The sequence below is a fragment of the Phasianus colchicus genome, chromosome 17 (genome assembly GCF_987193195.1).
Source record: "Phasianus colchicus chromosome 17, bPhaCol1.hap1.1, whole genome shotgun sequence".
In the NCBI taxonomy this organism is placed as follows: domain Eukaryota; kingdom Metazoa; phylum Chordata; class Aves; order Galliformes; family Phasianidae; genus Phasianus; species Phasianus colchicus.
In genome coordinates this window covers 5844459-5871869 of record NC_143452.1, presented here as the reverse complement: position 1 = coordinate 5871869, position 27411 = coordinate 5844459, and the positions used below count along the sequence as shown (strand labels likewise).

The 27411-nt window shown below is 49.2% G+C and overlaps 1 protein-coding gene across 3 annotated transcripts; it reads right to left on the bottom strand.

Annotated features, from left to right (window-relative positions):
• Positions 1–18715: 18715 nt before the first annotated feature.
• On the bottom strand, positions 18716–26712 carry SLC2A10 (solute carrier family 2 member 10). Of its 3 annotated transcripts, none has more exons than XM_090152446.1 (5): positions 26489–26712; positions 21306–22667; positions 20197–20319; positions 19529–19689; positions 18716–19067 (listed from the first exon to the last, which is right to left on the bottom strand). In XM_090152446.1, the coding sequence occupies exons 1-5, from the start codon at positions 26556–26558 to the stop codon at positions 18933–18935; spliced, it is 1851 nt and encodes a 616-aa protein (XP_090008572.1). In that variant the 5' UTR covers positions 26559–26712; the 3' UTR covers positions 18716–18932. The 3 variants fall into 3 exon arrangements, with proteins under 3 accessions (XP_090008572.1, XP_031446536.2, XP_090008573.1); XM_031590676.2 differs by having other exon boundaries at positions 19529–19664; positions 26489–26711; XM_090152447.1 differs by lacking the exon at positions 26489–26712 and adding an exon at positions 25968–26033.
• Positions 26713–27411: the final 699 nt, after the last annotated feature.

The window sequence follows — 27411 nt, the reverse complement described above, 5'->3', positions numbered from 1 at the left end:
TGGAAGGAGACTCAAGGAGCATCTCCTTGGTGGCTGAGTACAGAACAAGTAAGAATGGATGAATCAGTTGTTTGTAGTGACAGAAACTTTTGGTGGTTAATGTTGTCCCTGACAGTATTTATTCCTGCAGTGCTGGGTGTTTGCTGGTTCTGTTCCAGTCTGGAAGCTGGTCCAACAGATACTTGAGAGGAAATAGCCAAAGCCCTGTCGTCCTGTGGGGTTTCCCCCTTGGCATCGCTCTTATGGGCACTGAGCTAGTTATAGAAGCCCTGGAAAATCATCCTTCAGACGGAGCTGCATCCTCTCCAGACAGGTGCTATATTTGGCCTTCCTACTCCATGCTACTAGAAAGCAGAGATTTATGAGCCAACTCAGTGATATATGGCATTTGGTTCTGGTCCTGACGGCTTGCAGAATCCTGGACCTTAGATTGTTTCTGATCCTTTGGCCTAGCAATGCTGCGCTGGCATGGCTCCAGGGCAGAATTTAGCAAGTTCTTCAGCTCAGCTCAGTAGAACTTTTTAACTACTGACAAATGTGATCTTCCTCTGCTCCTTACCCTTGAGCTGTCTCCATTTATTTTCCTGCCGCTGAAATCCATCATTACTCCTGGTTCAAGCTGTTCACAAACCTTGCTGAATTTCTGCAGCCATTTCTTTTCTTCAGGCTGAAACTTTGGTCTGGCCTTATAATTATAGCATTATTAATGTATTTTTATCATTGTTAATTATTTTTACATGCTGAAATTGATTCAATATGCCTGGAGCTGCCATGCTAGAGCATGCCTTGATTCTCTTCCAAGCTGGAGCCCTTGCACACCGAAAGTGGAGAGTTCCAATGGCTTTAAATCATTCCAAACCTCACCAAGTGATTTAAGTTATTGGAGTGCATTCAAGTTTTTATAAGCCCTCGAATGTGAACCCTGCTTGGATTCTGGGTATGTACAGTGCAGCGGGATCTAAAATGATTTGAGTGCCTGACATATTTTCTAAGCCCTGTATGGCTGGGGAATAATCAAACTTGTTGGGCAGTGCACTGTGCAGGGACCTCGTATGATGGTAACTCACATTTTAAAGATGCTTCTAATTCTTTTAAATTCAAACATTCCTACTTCATTTAAGGGACTTTGATTAGAGCACGCTGTGTGGCTTGGAGGATCAGCAGTACAATGCATTTCACCCCTGGGCTGATGAATTGACTCCTGCTGAATGTGGACATCAAGGCAAGCCATCATCAGCAGGTCTGTGGTCATAGGCCAGCAGTTGTGCCAGGAGCCAGGGTGCTGAGCAGTGGGCTGAACCCTCTTGAATCTCCAGATGAGGTCTTAAACCTAAATCAGATGGTGTCCATCTTGCTCTTCCTGCACTCTCACAGAATTGTTAAGATTGGAAAAGACCTCTAAGATTGTCATGTCCAAACCCAGCCCACCCCACCATGCCCTCTAGCCACATCCTTCCTTGCTACATCTCCATGTTCTTGAACACCTCCAGGGACAGCGGCCCCACCACCTCCCTGGGCAGCTGTGCCAGTGCCTGACCACTCTCTGAGAGAAGAAAATTTTCCTAACGTTCAACCTGAACTTCTCCTCGTGCAACTTTAAGCCATCACCTCTTGTCCTTTCGCTGTTACGTGGTAGAAGAGACTGACCTCCACCTTGCCACAACCTCTCTTCAGGTCATTGTAGCAAACAATAAAGTCTCCCCTGAGCCTCCTCTTCTCCATGCTGAACCATCCCAATTCCCTCAGCCACTCCTCATAAGACCCACAAGGGTTTGTATTTCAGACCCCTCACTGCTCCATTGCCCTTCTCTGGACACACTCAAGAACCTCAGTGTCTTTCTTGCAGTGAGGGGCCCAATGCACCATGTCCATGCATCAGACCAAGCAGCCTTTGGGGGATATCTCAGCAGGAGAACTGCAGGGACAGCAGAGAGCAACAACTGGGCATACCAAACCTTCAGATTATTTTTATTTTAAAATTTCCTAGGTCAGAAAGAAGGTGTAAGAAAATAGGAAGGAGACCAACATAGGTCTCTGAGACAAACAAATGCTGCTGGAGTAGAGGAATCACTGCAGGGTAGTTTGGGCTGCAGTACCAAGATGCTGACTGCAAGGCTGGGTAACAGCAGAACACAGAGTCCTGCAAAATATTTACTTGTTTCGGATTTGGGGTTTTATGGACAACTGCAAAGCATCCCCACTATGATCCCTTCACCTTGCAATCAAATAGAAAACTTTTTATACTCACAAAGGCAGCTGTTGTGCACATTGCTGTAGATTGGACCTTGCCCTGATGAATTGTTTCATTTAGTTTGATGTCATTAGGTGCACAGCATCTATACATGAACCTGTGCAGTAAAACATCTAAAGTTTGTACCCCTAAGACTAATTTTGGCTGCTCTTACTCAGTAAACGACAGCCTTGAGACCTGTGAGTGCTGAGGACCTTAGAAAATTCAGATGCTTTCAGTTATGTGCCTATGCAAGGCTTTAATGATCTCATTTTATTTAAAAGGTAGTTTTTAATCTTAATGAACTCAAATCTGCCCCGATAAAATAAATGCAAACCCAAAATAACTTTGAATAAAACAAAAAATCTGAGTTTAGCCACCTATCAAGGAGGGCAGAATTTGGCCTGTTATCCTGCCCAAGTCCCATTTCAGCAGCAGGACACAATGTTATCCGTCATCTTAACACTGACAGTGCTAAACACTGACCGCTGTACATTCAAGGAGCAGGTTCTTATATTTTAAACAACACGTAATTCTCCTTAAAACCTTCTTTTATTAAAAAGTTTTAAGAATAATATTAAATACATAAACAGCCATGTTAATTAGATTATATAGTTAATGTACATTGGAACTATGACTTATTGCAGAGTTACTGACCATGAAAGCACATTTTGATCATTCCAGTCTGTAATCCCCACTTAATCCATCCCCAGCCTGTCAATCAGTGCAATACAATCAGGATATTTATGATCGCATCAGACCAGAGATCTGGAAGAATTTAGCAACTTTGCAGAGCTGAATCCAGAAAAGAAGAAGGGGGAAAAAATGTTTCCACTGGCAAAATGAACCGTTGCCAGGAAAAACATTATTGTTGACTTGGCCCATGTAATTGAATTTTCTACTCAGAAGTAACTTACAAACCAGCAACTAGGAGAAATTATCAATACGGGGAACTCTCATAATAACAAAGCAGAGAGTTTTACCTGGCACAGCACTTTTTTATATCACGTTTTTCTTTTTTTCTTTTTTTTTTTTTTAATGTAGTGCTGTGGTTTTTTCCTTTCTTAGCTTTTGCCATCATGAAATAATTCAAATCATTGGAACAGAAGGAAAAAGTATCCCTTTCACAGGCCCCCTGCCTCACTCCATCCACCACAGCCCCCGTTTCAGTGACTGAGCATCTCCCAGCATGAGCTGTGTCCCTGGGCACAGGGAAGATTTCTGGGTGTCACTGGGGCGTCCAGTTCCCTGCCCAGGATGGGGAAACCTTCAGGATCCATATTGCTTTTAAACAACTGATTCATGTCTCAATATTTCTGAAAGAGATTTGAAACACAACAGCAAAGATACACGGCAGTAGGGATAGCATAGTATAGGTCTGCAATAGAGGCTTAAGGATGGTCTTGTTTTAGGGACTGGAATGGCTATCTGTGTGTTATTTCACGGAACCATTACAAGAATCATAGGAAAAGATCTTAACATCACCAAACCCAACCCCAACACACCCCACCATGCCCACTGCCCACGTCCCTCAGTACCACATCCCCATGGTTCTTGAACACCTCCAGGGACGGTGAACCCACCACCCCCTGGGCAGCTGTGCCACTGCATCACCACGCTTTCAGAGAAGTTTTTCCTAATATTCAATCTGAACCTCCCCTGGCACAACTCGAGGTCACCACCTCTCATCCTGTCACTTGCTACATAGGAGAAGAGACCAACATTTGGACATACCCCATGGCATTGCCATGTTGCTTTGGACATGTTCTTCCTTCCCTCCTTCCCTCCTTCCTTCCCTCCTTCCTTCCTTCCTTCCCTCCTTCCTTCCCTCCTTCCTTCCTTCCCTCCCTCCTTCCTTCCTTCCTTCCTTCCTTCCTTCCTTCCTTCCTTCCTTCCTTCCTTCCTTCCTTCCTTCCTTCCTTCCTTCCTTCCTTCCTTCCTTCCTTCCTTCCTTCCTTCCTTCCCTCCTTCCCTCCCTCCCTCCCTCCCTTCCTCCTTCCCTCCTTCCCTCCTTCCCTCCTTCCTTCCTTCCTTCCTTCCTTCCTTCCTTCCTTCCTTCCTTCCTTCCTTCCTTCCTTCCTTCCTTCCTTCCTTCCTTCCTTCCTTCCTTCCTTCCTTCCCTCCTTCCCTCCTTCCCTCCTTCCTTCCTTCCTTCCTTCCTTCCTTCCTTCCTTCCTTCCTTCCTTCCTTCCTTCCTTCCTTCCTTCCTTCCTTCCTTCCTTCCTTCCTTCCTTCCTTCCTTCCTTCCTTCCCTTCAATGGAATAAAATGAAGAAGCAGAAAATTTTAGAAAGAAAGATGTAAGATAAGTGAGAAAGCAGCTGCCTAGGCACCTGCACTATTCAGTTTCGGGTGCAGGAAGATCAAAGGAGCTTTAGAAACAGTCTAGAAATGTGCTCTCTCCATTAAAGAATAATGCTTGCATATCAGCCTATGATCCCGCCTCTCACTGATGGGATGCAATAAATTATCTTTGTAATGGACATGTTATTCTCCTACATTCAAACAGTGGAAGAAACAGAGGCAGGAAGATGAGCTGTCCTCCTCCTCATGCCTGTACATGGGGTATGTCTTCTTCTGTTTAGACGTACAAATCTGGGATTTGGTTGCTCAGAACAGCCTACAACAACTTGATTCTGCACTGAGTACTGTGAAGCAACAATGTTGTAAAGGATTTTCTCTCCTCTCTGATGAGCATACGCCGTGATCAAGGTCAATTAGTGCCTTTTTCCTCCAAGGCTGAATGAATACAGGCATGTTTCACATTTGTCATTTGGTCACGATTTGGTCTCTTGCCTGGATGGCAAACGGCTGGATTCCTAAAAATGTTTCTTCTGCACACAACGATGATGGGAGCTGTGCTGAGCTTGGGCGGGCAATCCTATCCTGAAGTTTCCAAGTTCCCATTGGCTTTTTAACAAACTCCCCATCTTTATGCTCAGGACCATTGGAGCCTGTGCTCAAAGAACAGGCTTGCTGGGCTCTTGATGTTGACTCCTCCAAGGCACGTTTCTCTCAGTTGCTACTTCATCGCCTGTCACTAAGAACAATCTCAGGAACATTCTCAATATGAGAAATGGGCACAAATTTCTTAGGTTCTTTAACTGTTAAAGAAAAACACAAAATAGAAAACAGCAGGATAAGCAATAATCCCTATGGTTCACCAGGATCCATCTGATAAAGAGATCCAGACAACACCCTTTCCCTGCTCTGATAGCGACAAAGCCCTTGAAATGGAACGTTGTCACGGGATGAGTCTTTAGCCTGTAAAAGAAATGCCTTAGCAGCTAGCAGCATGATGCCATCGTCCTGCTGACAGTGCTCTGTGTCACTGATACTCTCTGACACAGCTTCTGTTCGGCCATGGTTTGTTTTCATTAAGCTGTTATCCAAACTACCCCTTTCTAGGATGTTTTCCTCTGTTTCTTTACAGGTGCCTGGGCACCTCTTTAACTGTATAAGTCAAAACTGCATGGAGGGTCTTCAATTTTAATCAAGCATTAAAAAGAAGAAAATCAGTTACCACCAGCTCTGGACTCTGTGCTGCCCGTAGCCCAACATGGCTGCTGCCTTTAGAACACAAAACATGTCAGTTGTAGTTTGTTTCTATCACAGTAATGTAGTTGTATATATGCCACTTTCCCAGGAATGCAAATGCTTCGTTAGTTCTGTCCCTGTCCTGAAAAATCTAATATGGCACAAATAAAGTGCGGTAAATGGCTTCATGGAAAGCAGATGTGAGTGGAAGCCTAGACTCCTACCAAGGCTTTAGGGGACTTCAAAGACTTAAAGAAAGAGCTGAACAAAATATTCAACTGTGCCAAATTTTCACTGTTCTTGATGAAAGAGCAAAAGTGAGGAGGGGAAAAAAAAAAGAATCTGGCTCCTTGTTTTAATTTTCTAGTAGCCTAAGGCAAGACTTTTTGAAGGAATAAATTACAAGCAAGCAGGGAGAGAGACTGAATGGAGCAACTGACTGCTAGCGCTGAACAAAGGGCATTCTTGGAAGGATCTGGCTTTAGAGAACCTAGAAGTTGTCAGCTCAGTTATCAGGAGGCAGTCCCCCTCCCTGCTGCTTTTGAGCAATGCCACATCTCCATGAGAGCCGACTGCATGCAAATCCCGTCCCTGCGCGGCGGTCCTGAGTGCTTGGAAAGTGTCCTCTGCTGAAGTGTTTTGTAGGGCAGCCAAGGGGAGAATGCTTTGAAAGCTTGGCACCAGATGGGAACGCGACATAAATGATTGCAAGCTTTAAAGTTGCTTTCCAGAGCAAGGCATTTGGGCTGGACTTGGAAATGGTGTAGAATATAGATGATGGCATTCAAAAGGCTAAAACATGCCAACTCTTCAGAAGGAAAAAAAAAAAGATAATTCATTCCTGTTGTTTTGGGTGTCATGTAGTATATAAGGATGAAAAAAACACGCACAGAACAATCAGATTCTTTCTTTCTCAGATTCTGTGTGGGAGCAAAGGTTGTGGCTTAACAAAAGCTGGTAAGAAAATGGAGGGAAATATAATAGAAATGGAGTACATTGCTTGTGTCCATTTTTTTGTGTTGCGGTCTTCAAAGCCTTGCTTCACCGAAGATCTCTTCTACCTCTAATCCCTTCCAAACTGTCCCTGTAGGTTCCATCTGTGGTGAAGATATGACTGGCACAGCTTCATGGTAGGTGCTGTCTGAAAAGCGAATCTGTTACAGTGGCTTCTGGTGTTCAGCACCCAACATCTGGAGGATGTGGCTCAGTGGTACCAGTGGTCTCCTTGCCCCTGTGCAGGACCGGAGCTTGATCATAAATGCCAGACCATTCTGGTATGGGCACACGGTTTTCAGTGGTCCCTGCACTGGGAACCCCTTTACCATGGCTGCTCCTTAGGCACAGGGCTGCCTTTCACCTTCCAGACCCAGCATCCTACCTGGAAGGATCTGATCATTTCTTCTGTGGTCCCAAACACAGGGAAACCCTTTCTGGGAAGGAGATGCCAGGCAGTGCCAGACTTCAGTTCCCAAAATCACAACATTTCTGTACTACCTGTGACAAACACTGTCCTCCCCACTCCTGCTTCCTCATTCTTCCCTCTCCACCTCCTAAAGGCAGATAATTTTTAACCCCCTCTTAGTTGCACAACACAAAGCGTAATTCATGTAGATGCTTACTGTGACTGTATATGACAATGAGCTAATGGTTTGCAGAAACCCTTCTGCGGGTGGACGCGCGGTTGTAAATTAGCTGCAGGACCTCAAGGCAGATTTACCAAACACAATTGTGCTGCCGCGTCTGAAAATAATTATGTTTGCTTGAGTTTGGGCCAGGCTGCCTAAAGATCCCCCGCAGTGCAATGAGCTGTTGGTGACTTGACCTGTGCTTTTAGGTGCAATTCTGGATTTTTTCTAAATGTCGATGGCATTTTTCACGGTGGTTATGTAGCACGGTGAGGGGGGAACAGAAAAGAAAACAGGGCAGCAGAAATGAGCAGAGGTAAAGAAGGAAAACCCGGTAGGTGCCAACAGCGTCGCTGATTTCCCATTCGTTTTCCTGCAGTAGCCCAAATACCAGGCTGTATTTGTTCGCTGCTGAAGCCTTCGACCTCAGCCTGCCCTTCTCTCCCCAGAGCTGACAGTAAGTGAAGAAATGCTGAATTCATTCATCTGCCCGAGATGCCTTTGAAGTCCACCACTAAAAGCTCTATTGTTTTATTAGCTGTTAATGCGGCACGGGGGAATTGCGCTGCGCGCAGCGGAGCTGGGGTGCGGGGAGAGCCTTTCCTGGTAATTTGTCACTCTTCAGAAGTGTGACACGCTCTGCTCTGCAGGCACGTCGGGAAGCTGAGCGCGGGGCTGAGGCTGGAGCTGCTCCGTGCAGAGCTCCACTGCAGCCAGTGGGATCTCTGAGGCTGAGGAACTGGGACAGCTGAGGGCTCACCTCCACAGCCTCTGTTGGACCCCGTGCTGGCCAAGGCCACTGGATTACTGGATCATGGATTATGGACAAGGCTGGTGCAGGCCGTGAGGTTGATTCTCAGTGGGGAAATGGGAGCAGAAATGGGAGAGGTGGCAGCTGGAGCCCAGGAGGGGCTGCAGATGGTGGGGTCAGGGGTACATTGCCTCTTCCTACATTAAGGTGGTTTGCTAATGAGTGCTTGAAGGCAGACCATCTAAATCCCTCTTCTGCTCTTTCCCCATTGTGCTGCTCCTGTTCAGGGCTGCACAGTGAGCAGAGCTGCGGCGTGCTGCTGCCTTCTGCAGGCTCCTGAGCACCTTCAGCACTTGTCACGGGCTAGGGAGATAAGCTGCAGGCTTCGAGAGGTGCTGCAATGCCTCTGCTCGTTAGCACAGCTTCCCAACCAAGTTCAAGCATGTGCTGGGAATGCTGCTGAGCTGCAAGGTAAGGCCATTCCCACACATTCACCTTGTGCAGCAAAATGGTCAGCGATCAACAGTAATTGAAGAACCATTGCCTTCTCCTCTTGGCTTTCATCTCTTTGCATCTCACCTCTCACCTGGGCTGAGGGAGCTGTGCAGGCACACTTTGCAGCTACAGGCTGGCTCATTACTGCAGTCATAAGGTGAATACTGAGACCTTTACCAGTGTTTGAGTGACTGCCTAACTGTGCTGCAAGGTGTTGTTTTTGCCGCGAGGCTTATGAGGCAGACGTTAAGATAATTTCTTTCTGTGATTTAAAGCTGCTGTTGTTTGTTGGAAATGAGTCTCCCAGCATTTTCCCATGGCAGAGAGGGGAAGGGTCATGAGGAGCTTGTTCACTAACATCCATAGCATGGTGTGTGCAATCGATTTGGTCTGCTGTGCCCCCACCTCTGGGCTTAGGCAGAGGCAGGCAGGGTGGTGGTGGAGCAGAAGGGGACAAGAGCTTATCAGTAAAGAGGTCAGAATTCATTTTTAGGAGGGTCACATAAAACTCAGTGCTTTACAGAGCACCCATGCAGCAGTAGAAAATAGCTCCCACTTCAAGGTCCAGATCCAGCAAGGTTTGTGTGTGTTGCTCACTAAGCGTACACCTCGCTGAACTGGGTTTGAAATGTGTATCTGCACTGAAGCATTTTAAGGTTTATTGTTGCTGCTGACAGGTATCCTTGTGAGGTGGGAGCTACAGAACTGAACCCAATACATAGCACAGATTAAGCTGATTCTGAATGGTTTAAAAGTTGGTGGCCTTTGTAGGTTTTCCCCTAGAGGGACTTTGGCGTTCTTATCAATGTCTTTGCAACAAATCTGGTCCAAGGTAAATATTTGTAAATAGCTAAATAAATAAATAAATAAATAAATACATAAATAATGAAAAAATGTATAGCCCAATGTTTACATGGGAATGTGGGGGTCAGCATGTTCCTACACTCCCCATTTGCCCAACTGGGAAGATACTCTTCTATGTGGAACAAACCCCTGCAGGAAGCACTCATACACAATTCAGATGGCCCTGGGGGGTTTCAGGCTCATTATCAGGGCAAGCCCAGGTCTCTCCTCCCTATCAGTGGGGGATTTGCTCCCCAGCAGCCTCAGTTCAGAGCCATGAACTGGAGCCTCTCCACAGCAGCTCAATATATTGCTTCCTCACCACTTGTTGTCCAGAAGTTTGAGAGACATTTGAACCCGATCCCAAATTTCCCTGCTATAATGCTTGGAAAATGCATTTAAAGGAGGCATTTACTCAAAATGCTACTCTACAGAAATGGTTCTTTCATCATGTTCCCATTAACCTTAGATTGCTTTTAAGCACTTTCTCTTCCGTGGGAATGAAGCTGAGGAATATTTCTAGCTACTCCAAAAATTTTATTTCAGCTCATGGGAATTAGTCAAACCCAGGCTATCAAATAGAATCCAAACCTGGCTGGCTCTTTGTCTTCCGAAAACGCTCTCAGCCCCATTGTTATGTCTCTGAATTCAAAGCCCTATAGCTGAGCATAAAGTAAGGATTTGGGGAACCTCATCGGCACTTCTTGGGCCAGCAGAGAGCCTGCTCCTGGGGTGCTGCACTGTGAGTGCTGTGTTGTCCCCCCTGCAGGACAAGGCCCTAAAGCTGGAGAAGGAGGGGATGTGGGATCCATGCCATCTGTTGGGGGCATTTGTGATGCTGCATATTGCATCTCCCTCCTGGGCAGGGGGAGCTCACTGCCAAACCCCTGTCTGATAGCAGCACGGTTCTTCCAGCTCCAATGCGAATTGTCACAAGTTGAAGCCAAGCAGGGACTTTTCCATCTCCAGATCTTCGCAAATGCCTGAAGCTGTCGCAGTCAGCCGTGGTTCCAGATGGGTAAAATTCCAGGGGTCGATGATGGATTTGATGCATCTCAGATGATGACAGCGGAGGTGCTGACTCCCCCTTTAATTCCTTCCCTTAACAGACAAGGTCCCTGAACCTGACCCACACCGCCGACATGTGCAGCGCTTGTTTCTCTTTGCAGCCTGTCTGCTTGGCTCTGCTTCCTCCCCCTGCTCCCAGCTCCCAGCTTCTTTCCTGCGGGAAAGATTAGGAAGGATAGGAAGTCATCTGTGCAAAAGGCACCCCTGGCCAAAGTAAATACAGGTCACAAGATTAGGCTTCATCAGAACTTTAAGCCTGGCCCAAGCTAAACAAATGAGCTGTCATGGTCTGGTAAAAGATCCAGTATGAGCAAACTGGCATGACTGTGAAAATGGTAAAGCAGCTAATAGGTTTTGCAATATGGAAGTTTTTAGTTTTGCTTTTAATGCCGCATTCCTGAGAGTCAAGTCTTGCACCAAGCTTCAAATGCCAGTAATCCTGTGTGCTGGCCCCACTTGCTACCAGGAAAACACCTCCCAAAGCACAGCGACAGCCACAGAATGGCCTCGTGAGGCTGCTCCCTCCCACAGACCCTTCTAGCAGAGGAGTGAGTGGGATGGAGAAAAGCACCCATCTGAGCTCCAGCCCTGGGCTCTTTGCTGTTGTTGCTGTGAGCCTGAAGCACTCCATGAATTACAGGTCTGTCTGGGGGAAAAAAGCAAACAAAGTGAAACCAACAGCTCTCGACCCATTCAGACATCTAACTCTTTGATGCCTGCGTATCTACACAAAAACCACCAGTGCTGTGATGGCAATGGGCACTGCAGGGATCAAAAAAAAAAAAAAAAAAGTAACTTAAATGGGCAATGTTGCAATCTCCATTTGCACTGATAGAAATACTTTCTCTTGCAGTGAGTAGACCCTGTGCACATATGCCTCAGTCATTGCTCTGCAGTGCAGCCCTGGGCGTGTGAACTCCTCCTGGAGCATTTTTGGCCCTGACTCCTGCATGGCAGGGCCACTTGTAGAGGGGAGCTGGTGCTGTAACATGTACTGAGCTGCAGAAATCTGCTGCACTGAGCTACGTTCAGTACTCACTGGTCATAACCATTGCAAGAAAAAAAAGCAACAAGCATTAAATGTCTTGATGGAACAAAAGCCAGGCTTTTAATTTTGTTTTAATGTACTTGACAAAGCTTCAGCATAGAGCCAAGCCAATCTCCTGTAAGTGTGCAAGGGCTGAGACAATTTAAAAACCAAAATATTTATCCCAATAGAGACCTTGCAGCTTATCAGGTAACTGCAGGCCGTGTTTAGGCCATTTTTAACTGGGCATTAAAAGTCTTTTTGACACATGCTTTATTCCCCTACAATAGACCCTAACAGCCCCTCCGAGGCCTTCTACAGCCTTATGTGTAAAATGTAATGGGGATTGGTTTAAAGAGTGGAATTTGACCCGAGAGAGAGGTGAGTATTTGGGGACTACTTAGTCCTCAGTAGTACTTGGGGACTCTTTAGTTTGTGGGGCACTTTATTACTCATTAGTGCTTGGGGATGCTGTGTTGTACTCGTTAGCATGCAGCACGGGCTGTCTGGTGGCTTTCTCCATTTAAAAATCTCTGTGGTGTGGCACAGCTCGTAGACCTTCCTCCTCCTCCAGGAAGGAGCTGCAGGACCAGAGGCTGCTCGGGGCAGTCAGGGCATCCCCAGAGGTGTTGGCAGCAGAAAAGAACAAGTCCTGTTGGACACCAACGAGATGCTGTGGTGCATGGGAGCCTCTGTGTTTGCACAACTGAGTACACACAGGCAGGAGAGTGAAGCATGCCTGCAGGGGAACCACTCATGCTGGGGGATGATTATGTCACTCCAGGTACTGGTGTGGACTGGGAAGTCCTTCCTTCAGCCCTGGCCTTCTGCAGAGGGCAGTGCCGTGCTGCTGGCAGACCATCTGTGATTTGCAGCATCTGGGCAAAGAAACCACCAAAAACCTTAGAATAGTGGAACCATTAGGGTTGGAAAAGACCTCTAAGACCACCAGGTCCAGCCAACAACCCATCACCAGCATTGCCCACTGAACCATGTGCCCAAGTGTCGCCTCTACACGTTTGTTGAAAACTCCCTTTCCAGGCAGCCTGTGCCAATGCATCACCAGTCTGAGAAGAAATGTTTCCTGGTATCCAACCTGAACCTCCCATGGTACAGCTTGAGGCCATCACCTCTCATCCTATCACTGTTACCTGGGAGCAGGGTCTAACCCCCACCTCACCACAACTCCTTTTGGTGCATTGTAGGAAGCAAACAGGGTGGCTCAGGCCGGTGGCAGTTTTTCTCACTTTTACTTTTCCCATTAGCTTAAATGATTCCCAGACTTGTGAACTCAGCAAACAGGGATCGAGTTTTCTCCAGCAGGCAAGGTTTACTCCAGGTCTGGAATAGTGCCCGAGCTTCCCAGTGGTCAGGAAAAAGCTTGTGGGGAACAGATGAGCGACTCCTTTCGTATTTTCCATCCACTGGGAAAAGCTGCATCTGAAAAAATAATAGCTGAACTGGAAAATAAAATTAGACAAGTCTGAAAGAATATGGAAACCATCTCTGACCTGGTATTGGAAAAGAGTCTCAAGTATTAGAAAGGAGAGAAGCCGAGAGAGGGAATGGACAAGTTTTGGCCTCTGTTGGGAATATGGAAGGAATTATTTCATTCTTTTTCCCCATCTATTTGTTCCCTCTATGGCACTCTGTGTGGCTTGCCCTCTGTCTTTGTCATAAATATGTGACAGAGACAAGTTTTTCAGCGGTCCCCACCAAGCCATCTGTTTTGCATCTGTGGTTATGCATATGTAAATATTATTATTATTAGTAGCAGAAGCAATCATAATGACAGCAGGAATAGAAACACTATTAATAGTGCGAGCGCTGACGCTGGTGTTTGTGCTGCTGCTGGCGGCCGTGCTGTGTGCTGGGACGGCTCTGCGTCTGGGGAGGACCAGGAGGAGGATGCTGCCATATGGAACCAGCGGTGGGCACAGCCACAGCTGTGTCACGATGGGGCTGTGCTGCCCAAGCGCCATGATTCCTGCAGACCCTCACCAAGGACCTTCCTGAGGGGAAATGGCTCCTGACCACCGCCAGCTCCGTGCTGTTCCTGCTCCTATAATGAGGGGAGAAGGATTCACAGTAGGGTGAGCACATCCCAGCAGCTCCGAAGTACCTGGACACAGCTGGAAGAGCTGCATGGAAAAGGTAATTGCATCATTCCTGCTTATTCAGGGGCTGATTGGGTCCCATTCAGGTTGGGGCATAGAACTGGTTTTTGCACAGCCCAGTGCTGTACCCCGGGACTAACTCCCAGCCCAAGGAAACTCGTCCCTGTGAGGACTGGGATTTCGGGGTGTGCAGCCTGTGATGGGAGAGGCACAAGCCAATGAACCACAGCTCGGCACACTGTTTTCCTTCCAGATTCTCCCTGGATCAAGGCAGTATCTTTGTTCTAATGGGAGGAACATTATTTTGTTCAGCTCTGGTTGTTTTGCTGAATCTGTAGCACATTACACAGCCCAACTTCTGGTTTGTATTTTTTCCAGTTATCGTGTTTCATGCATTCTGGCCCCTCTCATCCAGCCCTGCATCCCCCCAAGCAGACGGAGCAGGATGCAGGCCCTGAGCTCACTGCCCTCAGGTGCAGTGAGGGATGCTGTCCTGCATTCCCTGCTCAGACACCCACATCCCATTACTACAGCCAGGGGTTGGGCTTTGGGGCTGTGCTGCTGCCCCTCACACTTCACATTAATGAGTTTGTGAAGTCCGGATGGAACCCACCATTTTTGGAATGGGAACAACCCATTTTTGGCCATGGCAGATCACAGAAGAACAGACAAGGATGGGGGCAGCTGCCATTGTTCTTGTAGAAGCCCACTCTTTGGCAGAGCACCCTAGCTTCTCCCAAACCTCCTGCAGCAGTGTTGTGCTGAATGCCCCTGTGCCCATCTGCCTGCAGGAGCTGGGGCAGATGGAGTCCTCCCCTCTCTTGGATATCTTCATCCACAGGCTTTTAAAACACAAGAAAACCACCTGTGAACTTCAGGAATGCATTCCCCCACTTACTCTATCTGCCCTTCTGCAACGACAACAACTTCCCAGGGTATAAAGACACTTTGGGGTAAATTCAGAATTTACTTCTGGCTGTATCCTAGATGCCTTCAGCTGCTCAGCAGTGTCATTCCCCTTATGTTGGCCAGGTTTGAGAGTGGCTTCCACGTGAGCAGGTTGACTCATGAGGTGCACAGCTCTGAGTCCTCTTTCACAATCTCACACAGGTCAGTGGAATCACCAATCCTCACCCATACACTGTGTTTATTTGAGGTTTGCTCTGCTCAGCAGCACAGCCCTGCCCTCATTGCCCACAGAGCAGTGGGTGCCCCATTCCTGGGGGTGTGCAAAGCCAGGCTGCACGGGGCCCTGGGCAGCTTGAGCCTGCAGGGTGCAGCCAGCCCACAGCAGGGGGATGGAGCTCCGTGATCTTTAAGGTCCCTTCCAACCCAATCAGTCTGTGATTCTCTGACTTTGAGGAGCAAGTGGTGTCTGTGGGTGGGCTGGCAGATCAGCACTATTCCTCAGCAGCTCCTCCAAGGGCAGGGAAGCCCCTTTCCCATCCGTCCTCGCACTGGATGGGCGCCTGCATCATTTCAGCACAGCTTGGTGCTCACGCAATGCGCCCACCTCACAAAAGAGGCACCTCATGGCACAGGCATCTGTCACTGAAACCTGCCTGCACGAACGGCCGTCTGCACCACCAGGGGGAAAGAAAGGCATGACAGCACAATTAGTGAGAGCAAATGAAAGGTCGTTTGAAGAGGAGGAGGGAGGAAAGGGGAGAGCTGCATAAATCCCTGGTGGGGTTTTGGGCTTGACATCAAAACCCCTTAACAGTGTATTACTTCAGCCCCCAATGTGGACAGATGTTGAGCTGTGGCTCAAAGGAAGTCAGAAATCTTTCCTTAGAAAAAATTTGGCTAGGAAACTAAAGAAAATATTGTGAAAGAAAAGGAAATAAAAGCTCACTAAAGGAGATTTATCACTGCCCCAGCATTTCTGTATCCTTCAGTCTTATGAGGTCTCGGCCTCAGGGGAAGGAAGAGGAGAAGGTGGGCTGCTGCTGCTCTAATGGGCCGCTCATTTACAGCAGGCACATTTTTATCCAGTTCAGTGATGGAGGAGGCTCACCCAGGCCAGAGGCTCCTCCAGCCCACCCTGAGCTCTCACCCAGTGGCCTCTGCACCAGTCTGCAGCCCTCCCTGGCACATCCATCTCACATGGCCCTGCCCCTCTGGCACTGCCCTGGCTCTCTCTGGGTGTAGGTGACACTACACGTGGTGGTGATGCCTCCCAGGTCTCTTCCTGAACTGCAATCACCATCCTGAGGTCTGTACCAGGTGTGCAAGGTTTGGATGCTGCCACATGTTTGTGTTTGTCTACACTTCAAGCTCCTCAACCACATTTTTTGCCCACTCAATTTTGCCACATTCTTCTGGTAAAACATTTCCCAAAAGAGCTTGGTATCACCCACAAACCTGGAGGTTTTGATGTCTATTCCCCTTCCAGTGGGAAATGAAGGCATCGAACAAAACCAGAGCCAACAGACATCCTTTGGGAAACTCCTGAAAAGGAAGCCCTCATTTGTCCTCAAAAAATGTCCTGCAGTACAGGAACAGCTCTCACCAATGTTTTGATCCACAGGTATGAGGATCTCCCACTCACCCCAGCACTGAAGACCCCCACAAAGTGCCCGAGCTCCTTATCCTGTCCTCCTCCTGCATTTACCTTTGCCATTAAATTATCTTCCCATTCAGGTTCTTGGCTTTGTTTAATGTATTCCCTGCACTGAGATCCTCATTCCCTTTTTTAGCTCTTTTAATTTTCTGTCTACACTTTACTTGCTGTATTTGATGGTTTTTCCTGTTCTCCTCATGTGGGAAACCTTTCCACTTTTTAAACGCTGACCTTCTCCCCGTGAAACCTCCTTAACCTTCCCAGTGAGGCGGGCAGCATGTTTTTTAGGACCTCTTAGTTCTCTTTGAGCCGTGGCACATGTTTTACTTGGGCTTTAATAGAGTATTTTTTAATCGCCGCCAGACCGCTCGCAGGCTCCTTGCTCTCTGTCTGCTCTTTCAAGCTCTGTTGTTGCTATTGACTTATCACCTTATTTTTTCATAGTTCCTTTTCTTAAAATTGCAGAGCCGCTCGCTGGGTTTATTTGCTGTGCTCCCTCCCGCTCCAGCACTAACTCGGCAGTGCTGTGGTTACCAGCAGGGAGCAGCCCTCCCATGAACACCTTGTGAACAGGTTCTGTGCAAAGCCCCTGCCCAGACCCAGAGAACAGCTTCCAGCACTGCTGGATCCCGGAGCCTCATTACTGTATCCACAAGTATTTTTCCCAATAGATCCCTGAGCAAACCCGTGTGCAGATAGCTGGAATTTCCCACTATTACCACCTGACCTGAATTTCAGCTCTTTAATCTCATTTCATGTTTTCTGATCATCGCACTTATCCCAGTCAGGGGCAGTAAGAAAGGCCTTGCTCTATCTACATTGTTGGAATGTGGGACCTATCAGCTCAAGAGCTCTGTACTGACACCCACTGACTATTCAGTGGGCAGCTCATAGAATCATGGAATCATTCAGGTTGGAAAGGACCCTTAGAGGTCATCTGGTCCAGCTCCCCTGAAGCGAACAGGGACATCTACAGCTCGATCAGGGTGCTCAGATCACCACTATCCCTGTTATACTGCAGCAATTAGAAAACCTGCCATCATTTTATTCCGGGATAGAGTTGGGAACTTTTACCTTCGCTCTGTGGCTGAATTGTGCTCCCGTGGGTCTGCCAGCAGCACCTGTGACTGTCTCACCTTTTTTACTGCAGCCCCACAGATTTCCCTGCTGGTCTGCATTGGCCACATCCTCCGGAGTGGTGCAGGCCTGAATTTCTGCACCCTCTGACTTCCCTCCCGCGTCTCATTCGAGCACCCCCGTGTGCTTTTTGCCGCTTTCAGTGCCGCCAGCACTGCGACCGAGCGGGCAGCTTCGGCTCCGCTTCCCAGCTGCGAGCATCCCCGCACCCCGGGGCTCCGGCAGCAGCCGGCGGTGCAGGCAGTGCCGCCCGGCCCGGCCCGGCTCGTTCCGCGGGTTCGGGATGGCCCCTGGCGGCGGCGGGCCGCGCTGCAGCAGTGGGAGCCCGGAGCAGCCGGCACGGCACCGTGGCAGCGCCTCCGGCTCCCGATAAACCAGGGTCATCGCTGATAGAGCTCGGTATTCGTGGGGTTTTGAATGCAGTAAGAGGAAGAGAGCGTGTGTTTTATGTTTTGCAGGTATCGCTGTGTGCCTTGTGGTGACAGCATACGCCATGCACAGGGAATTCAGAAGCATCAAGGACACTGCATGATGTCCCACCGAGCCCCTGTGGCCGGCTGCAGAGGCCAGGGACTGAGTTACAGCTGAGGACAGAGGGTCATCTTCCAGTGCCTCGGTGAGTTCTTTTTGAGGGAGGGCTGTAGGTGATACAACCACGTGGCACTGGACAGCCTAAGACACATCCTGTGTGTCACCATTGTGCCAACTGCCCGGCACAGTGGTCACTGGTCCCCGAGGAGATACATTTTCAGGGGAGCATGCTAAGCTTTGGGATGTGGCTCCCGAGAGGTTTGGAAGAGGCAGAGCTGGCTGGTCAGCAGGATGGAGGCACCTGGTCAACAAGGTGCCACTTCTCTCACAAGCTTTTGGGAGTGAGTGGGGTAATGTATATGTGAAAGGTGGAGAGGTGACAGGGCTTACAAGATGTATCAAAGAATGTACAGTTGTAGGAGATAGAAAAATTGTAGAAGGTATCAGAATATTGCAGTGTTTTTGTACATGCAATCCTTGGTTGTGAGTGCAGAGCATTCTCTGTGCACAAAAGAAAGCATCTTAATATCTACAATGTGCTTCTATGTGTTTGTGGGCAGGGATGACGTGAGATGAGGTGGGTGAACTGCTGGGGCTGTGGGGTGTTTAGCTGCATCAGCCCCCTCTCAGAGTGCAGGCTTCTGCATAGACATTATAAAGGGTGGTGGCATGAATGCATGCTGCTGAGTGCCTGATGCATTTCCCCTGCAATCCTGTGAAAGCACCAAGAACTTCAAAGCAGTGGAACATAATATATCTTGCTCGGAAATGAACGGCATGGGTGGAAAGTGGTGTCAGCAAAAGTTGTGTTTTATTCCTGCATACAAAACTATTCATCTCTTAAATGATAGCAGACACAAACCGCAAACAATAAAAGATGCCAGAGGAAGGACACACTCCCTGCATGGGACCAGCGACTCTCCAAGGACACAAGGGACAGCCGTAAGCATGTCCCAGGATGTAAGGCACTGCAGGAAGAGCCATCTCTGCAAGGAGCAATGTCCCAAGGTCAGTTCCCCTCAGCAGGACGACACTGCAGTCGCACTGTCAGGCACTGTTGGCACGCTCCACTCTCTGGTACTGCCCATGTGCACAACTCGCTCCTCTCGCACGCCTCTGCTTGCAGCTGCTTCCTTCCCGCAGCCTGGGGGCAATGCTGGGGGTCAGCTGGGGGTGCAACTGCTCACACCAGGCTGAGACAGGCCTGGACTCAGAGCCACTCCTCCCAGCCACCTCCTGCCCATCCTTACCACGGTTGCACAACCTCTCTCCATGGTCTGCGTTACACTGAGAGATGTCTCTTCCCCATAAGAGAAAGAGGGGTCCAGGATCCCAGAGGAAAGGACCAGAGCCTGTTCCCTCCTGCAGTCTGGCCCTGCCCCAATACCATGCTCTGTCCTGCTCTCCCCCAGCCCACAAGCCCTGCTTTCAGCCCTTTTCTTCCCAGCACCACCAGCAGCCTCCAGCAGCTGCTCCCACAGCCCAGCTGTGCCTCTGTGATGTTCTCACTGATCAGGTTTGGGCTGCCCGGTGCCATGGACCTTGGGTACTGCTGGTGAGAAACACCCAAAGACAGCACTTGGGTTGGCACAACATCATACATACCATTTCCTGGAGAACTGTTGGTCTATCTCCTCTAAGGACTGTCCTTTTGTTTCCGGAACAAAAAAATAAATGAATATAACAGCCATCACTCCCATCAGCCCATAGAGAAGAAACATCCACGAGAAACCAATGGCATCTGCAGAAAGGTTCAAATGAAGGATCTGTCAAAGGGAAGTCATATCCTGGGATAAGAATGAAGCTGGTGGCTTACTGTGGGGTGGTCACTGTCAAGAGCCCTTCCAAGGGCAGGGAAAGCCCCTTGTCTGCTAGGAGAAAGAAGTGGGGAGCAGTGAGGAAGGACTCACAACCACCTTTCCAGCAGCACCACAGAAGGAAAGTGAAGGCTGAGCTTCAGCACCCAGCAGTGCCAATTGAATGCCTCAACTGACAGCTCTGCCAGCAGGAAACATTGCAAAGCTACTGGTGTGAAAGCTGCAAACTCATGGTTTCCTGACAGCCCAGTGTTGTGGTATAGCCCTGTGCACAAAGGATGGTTTTTACAAAACAGGTGATGGAAGGGCCCAGAAAGGTGTAAATGGTGCCTGTTTGCTCTCAGAGGCAGCAGGGTCACAGTCAGGACCCCAGGTTTCGAAGCACCACTTACTCTCCCATCAGCTCGTGGCAGCCACCTGCACTAACCCGCCTGTTGGACATGGATGGGCACTTACCAATGAGGTCCAGGAAGGAGAGGCTGATCAGTAAATTGGCTGCCCAGTTAAAGCTGTTGCAGAAGGCAAAGGCTCTTCCTCGTATTCTAGCTGGGTAGATCTCACTGAGGACCAGCCAGGTCACTGCACAGATTAGAGGATACAAAAAGAGTTGTATGGTTTAAGAAATGTATTTGGGAAATGTATTTGGAAAGGAAGATTTCAGCAAGGTTTTTGACACTCTGGCTTCACCCAGCACCCATTGCTGTTGGTCATCGATCTCAGAGCCAGGTCACCCCAGAGCATTCTGAAGCTCCCATGGTCAGCACTGTGTGGAGGATGAGATAGCAATGGGCAGGTCCAGCAGAAAGAAGAGTGGGTAAGTGGCAACTGAGCAGATGGGAGGAAAATGACATATCTGCCATCAGGACGTGCTCCTCGTAAAGAATGGAGAAAGAGGTAGAGAGATTGTTGCATTTGGGCGAAAATCAGAGCTGAACGCAGTATGTAAACTTAGAGCAATCTCTCCTATCCTAGGGTTATTTTGCTTGAAATGATTTACAGAATCACTGCCAAACTCATGGGACTTGCTGTGCATTGATGTTTTTCCTTTGGTTAGATACTGTTTTCTCCCATCAAAACATTTAAAATAGTAAGTGCCGGAAAACACTAGAACTCACGTGGAAGCAAGAACGAATCTCCGTTCTCATTTGATGCAAAATGATTTCAGAAAAAGTCCAAATGACACCAAGAAACTTTTTAGGAGATTCCACTTCCAGCTCTGCTGCTCTTTCTGAAGCCCCTCTGTGTTCCTCCTCACCAGGGTGCTATGAGCATTAGGCAGTGCTTGTGGGATGCTCTGATTTTGCAATGAGCAGGAAAAAGAGAACATTACAAGGGTAGTGATAGCATGGAAGAGAAGGTGATTATGATGCTGTCCCAGCCACACAGCAGACAGAGCTGCAAGACCAGGAAATGATTCAGTAGGCTGACGGGGATAAATTTCCAGTTTCCAGACACTCAGCTGCCTGGTAAAGCCGATGCATAATGAATGTTTCAAGCAGACTATAAAGATCAGCCCCAGTTTTATTCTCTGGGTTAGTGCAAGGATATATAAACACCATACTTACTTGGTCCAAATCCAATTGAGAATGCGCTCACAAAAGCCATCATGCTCAGCAGCGTAATCCAATTTAAAACCATATGTTCTGTCAGGGGAGCACTGCCGAAAGGAAGGTCTGTGCTCTCCACTGTCTTCTTTTCAGACTGCCCTGCCAAGCCCATTTTCTGAGTGTGGGAAGAACGAGTAACAACCTCACTGCTCTGAGCACTGGCAAGAGCTTTTGTAAGGCTTTTGGTGGCAGCAGAACCGAGGCCTGCCTGCCCGTTGCCTTCTCCTAAGCCTGGTGGGATGTGGGAGGATGGGAGTACCAGGGGATGCTGGGGGAGGCTGTGGGACACGTTGGGGTCTGCAGCGGCTGTGCAGTCCCTGGCCATGGCCAGTGGGACGATGCAGCTGGTGAGGCCGATGGTGGTGACAGAGATGGCCATCACCACACCACCAGCCAGGAGCAGTGCTCTGCGGCCAGCTTTGTCCGCAAAGGCCATCGCCACCAGTGTGGCCACCACCTTGATTGCCCCCAGCCCGACGGAGGCCAGGATGGCAGAGGAGTTGCTCTGGAATCCCACCGAGTGGAAGATTTTGGAGGCATAGCCCAGCACGTTGGGCTGCCCGGTGAACTGCTGGAAGAGCACCAGGCCCAGCCCCACCAGGGTTCGTCTCCTCATGTTGTCTCTGGTCCTGAAAAGATCGAGAAATGAGTAGTGCTTCTCCTTATAGGGCTCCCGCTTTGCTGCCTCTCTATCCTCAGCAGTCTGCAATTGAATGAGACCCTTCTGGCAGTCCGAGTCCCACGTGTTTAGTTTAACAGGGTTCACTGGGAGAAAGAGGATGCTGAGGAACTGCATGGCTGCTGGGGCCATGGCCAGCCCAAACATGTACCTCCATCCCTCCTGCGTATCTGCAAAGGTGTAATTCAGTGCGTAGGACAACAGGATGCCTACAGTGATGCCCGCTTCGTACAGAGACACCAGCAGCCCTCGTTGATGTGCAGCCACCATTTCCGAGACATAGATACAGCAGGCCATGGATGAGACAGAGATGGCAAAGCCCACCGTCATGCGCCCAATGAGCAGCCCAATAAACGACCTGGTCAGTGTGAGAATAAGGCTGCCAAATAACAGGACCACATTGCTGACCAGAATCGCCCTCCTCCGTCCATGGCGGTCAATGAGGATTCCTCCGACCAGGGAGGCAAGGAGGGCTCCAACCAGGAGGGAGCTCACAAGAGCCTCCTGCTTGAAGCAGCCAAGGCTGAAGTCTGCCTGCAGCTGCAGCAGTGCTCCAGAGATGATCCCCAGCTCGTATCCAAATATCAGCCCGCCCAGAAGAGAGACTGTTGCAGACAACAGGAGGACCAGCAGTGCACGACCTGGAAAACAAGTAAGCAAAGTGAGGTTCAGTATTCTGGCTCTAGCAGAAAGCTATCAGCATACACAATCTGCAAAAACCTCCTCTAGGACACCCAAAGTTTTCTATCTACAAAGCTACAATAAGGAATTTCCACCCCAATCATAGGTCATGTGCAAAGGCATGTGCACACACTCTCACCACTCACCAGCCCTGCACACATTGCCATGGACTGCAGTGACACTTATTTGGGTTCAGAACTGTGAAAATAGGGCTGTGTTAGCAGCTGTGCTGTTAAGAGTTGTATTTAAGTCATGGACCATGGTTTGCTTCTCTGGTGTTATACATGCGACCCTCTGAGGTCTCTATTTCTTGGTTCTAGTTACAAGAACTGTTCAGGGAAGGGAATGCAGTTTCTACTTGCTGGGTTTTAATTTGCTCTGCATTACCATTACAAAGTTTCAGTCCATGATATATAGGAAAAGAAGCATCCCTTACCAGTGGGGAATTCCACAGATCAGCACTGGGACAGAACTGCCCTGGCCTAGTCCCATTCTTATTGCTCATTCTTACTTATCCTCCAATTTCATATCTAATTCATCCTTCAAGCTCTGCACAATTCTTGTTTCTGAACAATACAGGTGCCACTGCCCAGTGCCCTTCATGCAATGCATTTTCCCCAAAGCTCATCCAAGAAGGCCCTGCTCTTTGCCAAGCAGTCCCTGGACATCCTACATTCACCCACAGAAGCTGTTGCTTCTGAACTTTACTTTTATTGTCATTAAGCATTTATCACAGAAATACAAAGTTACTGAGCAACCTGAGGATCCATACGGATGGCATATGGATCCTCATCTTCTTTTCCATCAGCCATCTTCTTTTCCATTCCCCTACCTGAGCCCAGGCAATGAGAGAAATGCTTGGCCAAGTTGGTAAGTTGTGAACAACATTTCATCTCTTTTCCTTCCTCTGTATCTTTTAGATAATTTATGAATGGCAGCAAACAAGGCAGAAGTTTTCCCTTTAACATCTCCTCATCAGTGAGGCAGTATTCTAAAGGTAGAGCTCTATTTATTATGTGATTATGTGGCCAGAAGAACTACCCCAGGGTGCAGATTCCCTCAGAACTGCAGCCCAATAACAACTCCAGGCTCTAATATCTCACTAACAAGAAAATCTTCAGACTTCAGGACTGCAAGGTAAAGAGCAGGAATGCAAAGCCTGCAGTGAGAGCTGATGAATGCCACAAGCACTTCAACCTAAGTTGGAAATTTAAGGAAATAAAAAAAAAAAAAAAAAAATTGGTAAAGAAAATAGCAGCATTAACTACATCACTGCTTGGCAGTTTAGTGGAGGTTGATGGCTGCTCTTCACAGCACAGGGAGGAACAAATGCTGGGATGAGGCTGAGGGAAGTAGAGACTCTTTGTCAAACTTTGCTAAGGTGGTGATGGGGATTAAATTATATTTCTTGTTGTGTAAGAGGGAAACAACAGAGAGAAAGCCTTCTGCTGCCAGGGGCACAACCTTCAGCTCCTGCCTGGCCCCTCAGTGCTGTGTCTGCCCTGAGTATGAGTGAGTGAATTTGGGCAGTGTCAAGAGTGGAGTCAAGAGAAACCTAATGAGTAAGGAAAAAGATCTGACTTGTAGGAAATAAATAAAGGTGAATGAATAATGTAGATGACAGTGCTGCTCACCAGAGTTTTTCTCCTATCTAATCTTGCACTCCTGGCATTATTCTGTGGCATGGCCCTGACTTCTTTACCTCTCCTTCTCCAGGGCTCGGTGCCCATGATCCCCAACCAGGCCAACTTTCTCAGGCTGATCCAGGTCTGCAGGATGTCTTCACAACCTAAAAGCACCCTGCTGTCTGCCCCAAACACAAGGAACGATTCCTTGACCTTGCCTTTCTCATACAGCTGAGCATGCAACTTTCCTAAGTACTTCAGCTTACTTAAAATAAGAAAAAACAGCAGCACAAGCAAACCAAACCAAACCCAAAGCGACCAACCCGCCCCAAACAACCCTACAAAAACAAGGTGCTTGCTGCACACACATCTCACCCTGCAGAGAGGATGAAAGAGCAAACATGTGCGAGCCATGAGTCACATTGCTCAGCATGGCAGGGGGGAGCACACACAGAGCCCCTGCTGCCATGGGATCCTGGGGCAAAAGCAGTGACAGTGACCTCTTTCTCCCAGCCCAGTTCTGAAGGCACAGGTAGGGTACATTGACGTGCAAGTTTGTGCTGTTCTACACTGGTTTCCAGCATGTAATACTATCTGTATTCACACATTGGCTTTGTTTAATTAGAAATATTCACTGCTTCAGCAAACTGTGTGTGGAAAGAATGTGGACACATCCACCAGACCATGGAAAACTTCCCTCACTATTGCCTACGGGCTTTCTCCCCCCACCCCACAAGCTGTGTTTAATAGGAAGTGTCTCTATTCAGCACACAGTCACAGCCAATGATAAAGGTTATTTCTCTGGGATGGCCATGTTTGTACTGGTATTTGGTCCATATGCATCTGTTTCCTTTGTGTTCCTTATGCCCCTGCAGCCCCACGCCAGTCCCTCCCGCTATGCTGTGTGACTACCTGCCCTGTTTGCATTGCTCCTTGTACACATATCACACAGATAACCAGAAAAAATATTTGCTCAGTGAGAACAGAAGTCTTTGCATGAAGTGGGCAAGCCACTCGTTCCAAGCCGCCAGCTTGCTTAGATCCATTCAGCCCTGCTGTAAATACCAGCGCTGATTCAACCAGACGCCGCTGCTAACTTAGTGGGCAGGCCACGAACGCTGGTCGGGATCCAACTTTGTACGATCTGCTCTGAAGCCGTCGAGGTACCCGGGACTCAGAGCTCGTTAGGACAGAAAGTTCGGCGGGTGCCGCACGGGGCCGGGCCGGGCGATGCCCTGCGCTGCAGGACGGGGCGGTGCGCGGTGCCGGGCTGAGCCCGGCTGCCCCCGGAGCGCCGCGGTCACAGCGGTGCGGTGCCGGCCCGGCCGCACTGCGATCGACGCCCGTGGACGCGCTCCGTCGCCCCGCCGCCGCACGGCCCCCTCCTCCCCGCCCGCGCTCCCGGCACGGCTTTAGGGGCCGTGTCACAGGAAACCGGGGCTGGAAGTGCTAAAAACGAGACGGGAAACTTGGGCGGGAGAGAGAGAGAGAGGGAGAGAGGGAGGGAGATGCAGCCCGAGCCTTCGGGAAAAGTCGCAAAGCTGAAAACTTCCCCTCCTCCCGGGGCACGGCCGCCGCTCGCCGCGGGGCTCTCCGCCCGCCGCCCGCTCCCCAGCGCGGCCCCGGACCACTCACCCATGGCGCGGCGGCCGAGCCCCGGGCGCTCCGCGGCGGCGGCGGGCGCGGAGCGGGGCGGAGCGGAGCGGGGTCCGGCGGCCGGAGCGGGGCCGAGCAGCGCCACGTCGCTCCCGCCCTGCCCCCGGCCGGGCCTCGGGGAGGACCGGGGGGTCCCGGCGCGGCCGCTAGGCTCCTTCTCCCTGGTCGGTGCGGCTGGGGATCTTTTACCGAGGCGAGCGGCGCGCGGGTGTTGCTGAGCGGTCTAAAACCGGGACGCGGCGCTGGCAGCCGCAATGACAGCGCTGTCCCGGTCCCGCTGTCCCGGTCTCGGTCGCGGCAGGAGCAGGAATCTCATCTCCCCACTCTGCCGGTCAGAGCTTTGCTCCTCCGCGCTAGAAGGCCTTTAGACAGCCCTCGGGAGATGAGGAGTTTGATGGAGTTTTTAGGTTTCTGGGTTGGAAAGCCAGAGAAAGGCTGCTAGGAAAGGATGGGCCATTTCGAAGCAAAAATGAGCAGCACGGCTGACTTTGAACTCTTACCTTTCTCTTCTGTTGAAAAGAAAGGCTGCGTTTCCTGAGCTTGTCTCCTTCCAGCAGCATGGTGCTCCATTAGGCAAAGTGTTCTGGTGTTCAACTTTCCTTGCAATTAACGTCCTCTTTCTGCTCAGTGGAACAGAATCCTTCCTGCTGCATGCAAGGCACTGGGACTTGTGCTTGGAGGCAGGGTTTGTTTTCTGAATCTAAGGCTAAATCCATATAATACAAATTGCAGTTTGTAAAATGAGGACTTTACAAAGCTTTATACGCCTAGAAGAGTGAAGCTCTATAACGCAATGGAAACATTCTCCCTTGGTGCTGTTCACACAAACCATAGTCACTGGGCGTGTTGTGATGTGGTGAAGGATGTGTGTGTGCTGTGATGTGCATGCAATGCTCGTAAGCCTGCTGTCACCTAATGAGCGTGGGGAGCAGAGCAGGGCAATGTGCTGTCAGGACTCTGAGACCTCACGGAGTCACGCAGCAGCGACTGTGCTGGAGGATGAGTGGGAATGGCCACAAGCCTGCGTTGTGAGCTGGTTTGTGACCGCAGGGAACAATTTGTTTCGTCACACAGTTCTAATGCCACTGGCACGCTCTGAGCCAAACCTTCTTGCACAGTACCAGCTCAGCTGCGTGAGCCATCAGTGCACCTGTGGATGCAGTGCAGGCACAGCCCTCTGACACAGTCAGAAGCAAACAGGTTGGGTAACGACACGTGATGTCGTTAAAAGAGCTTTACAGTGGTCATTCCACATACTAACTTCATGAGGAATTTAGAAAAACATTTCAGGAATCTTTGTTCTACGTTGTAGAGGGAATGCATGCCATGTCTCTGGCCTGGAAACCCACAGTACTCTTTTTTTTCTTCCAGTTCATGGTTTTGAGATGCGTGAGATGGGCCGTACTGCATCATGTCATCCTTT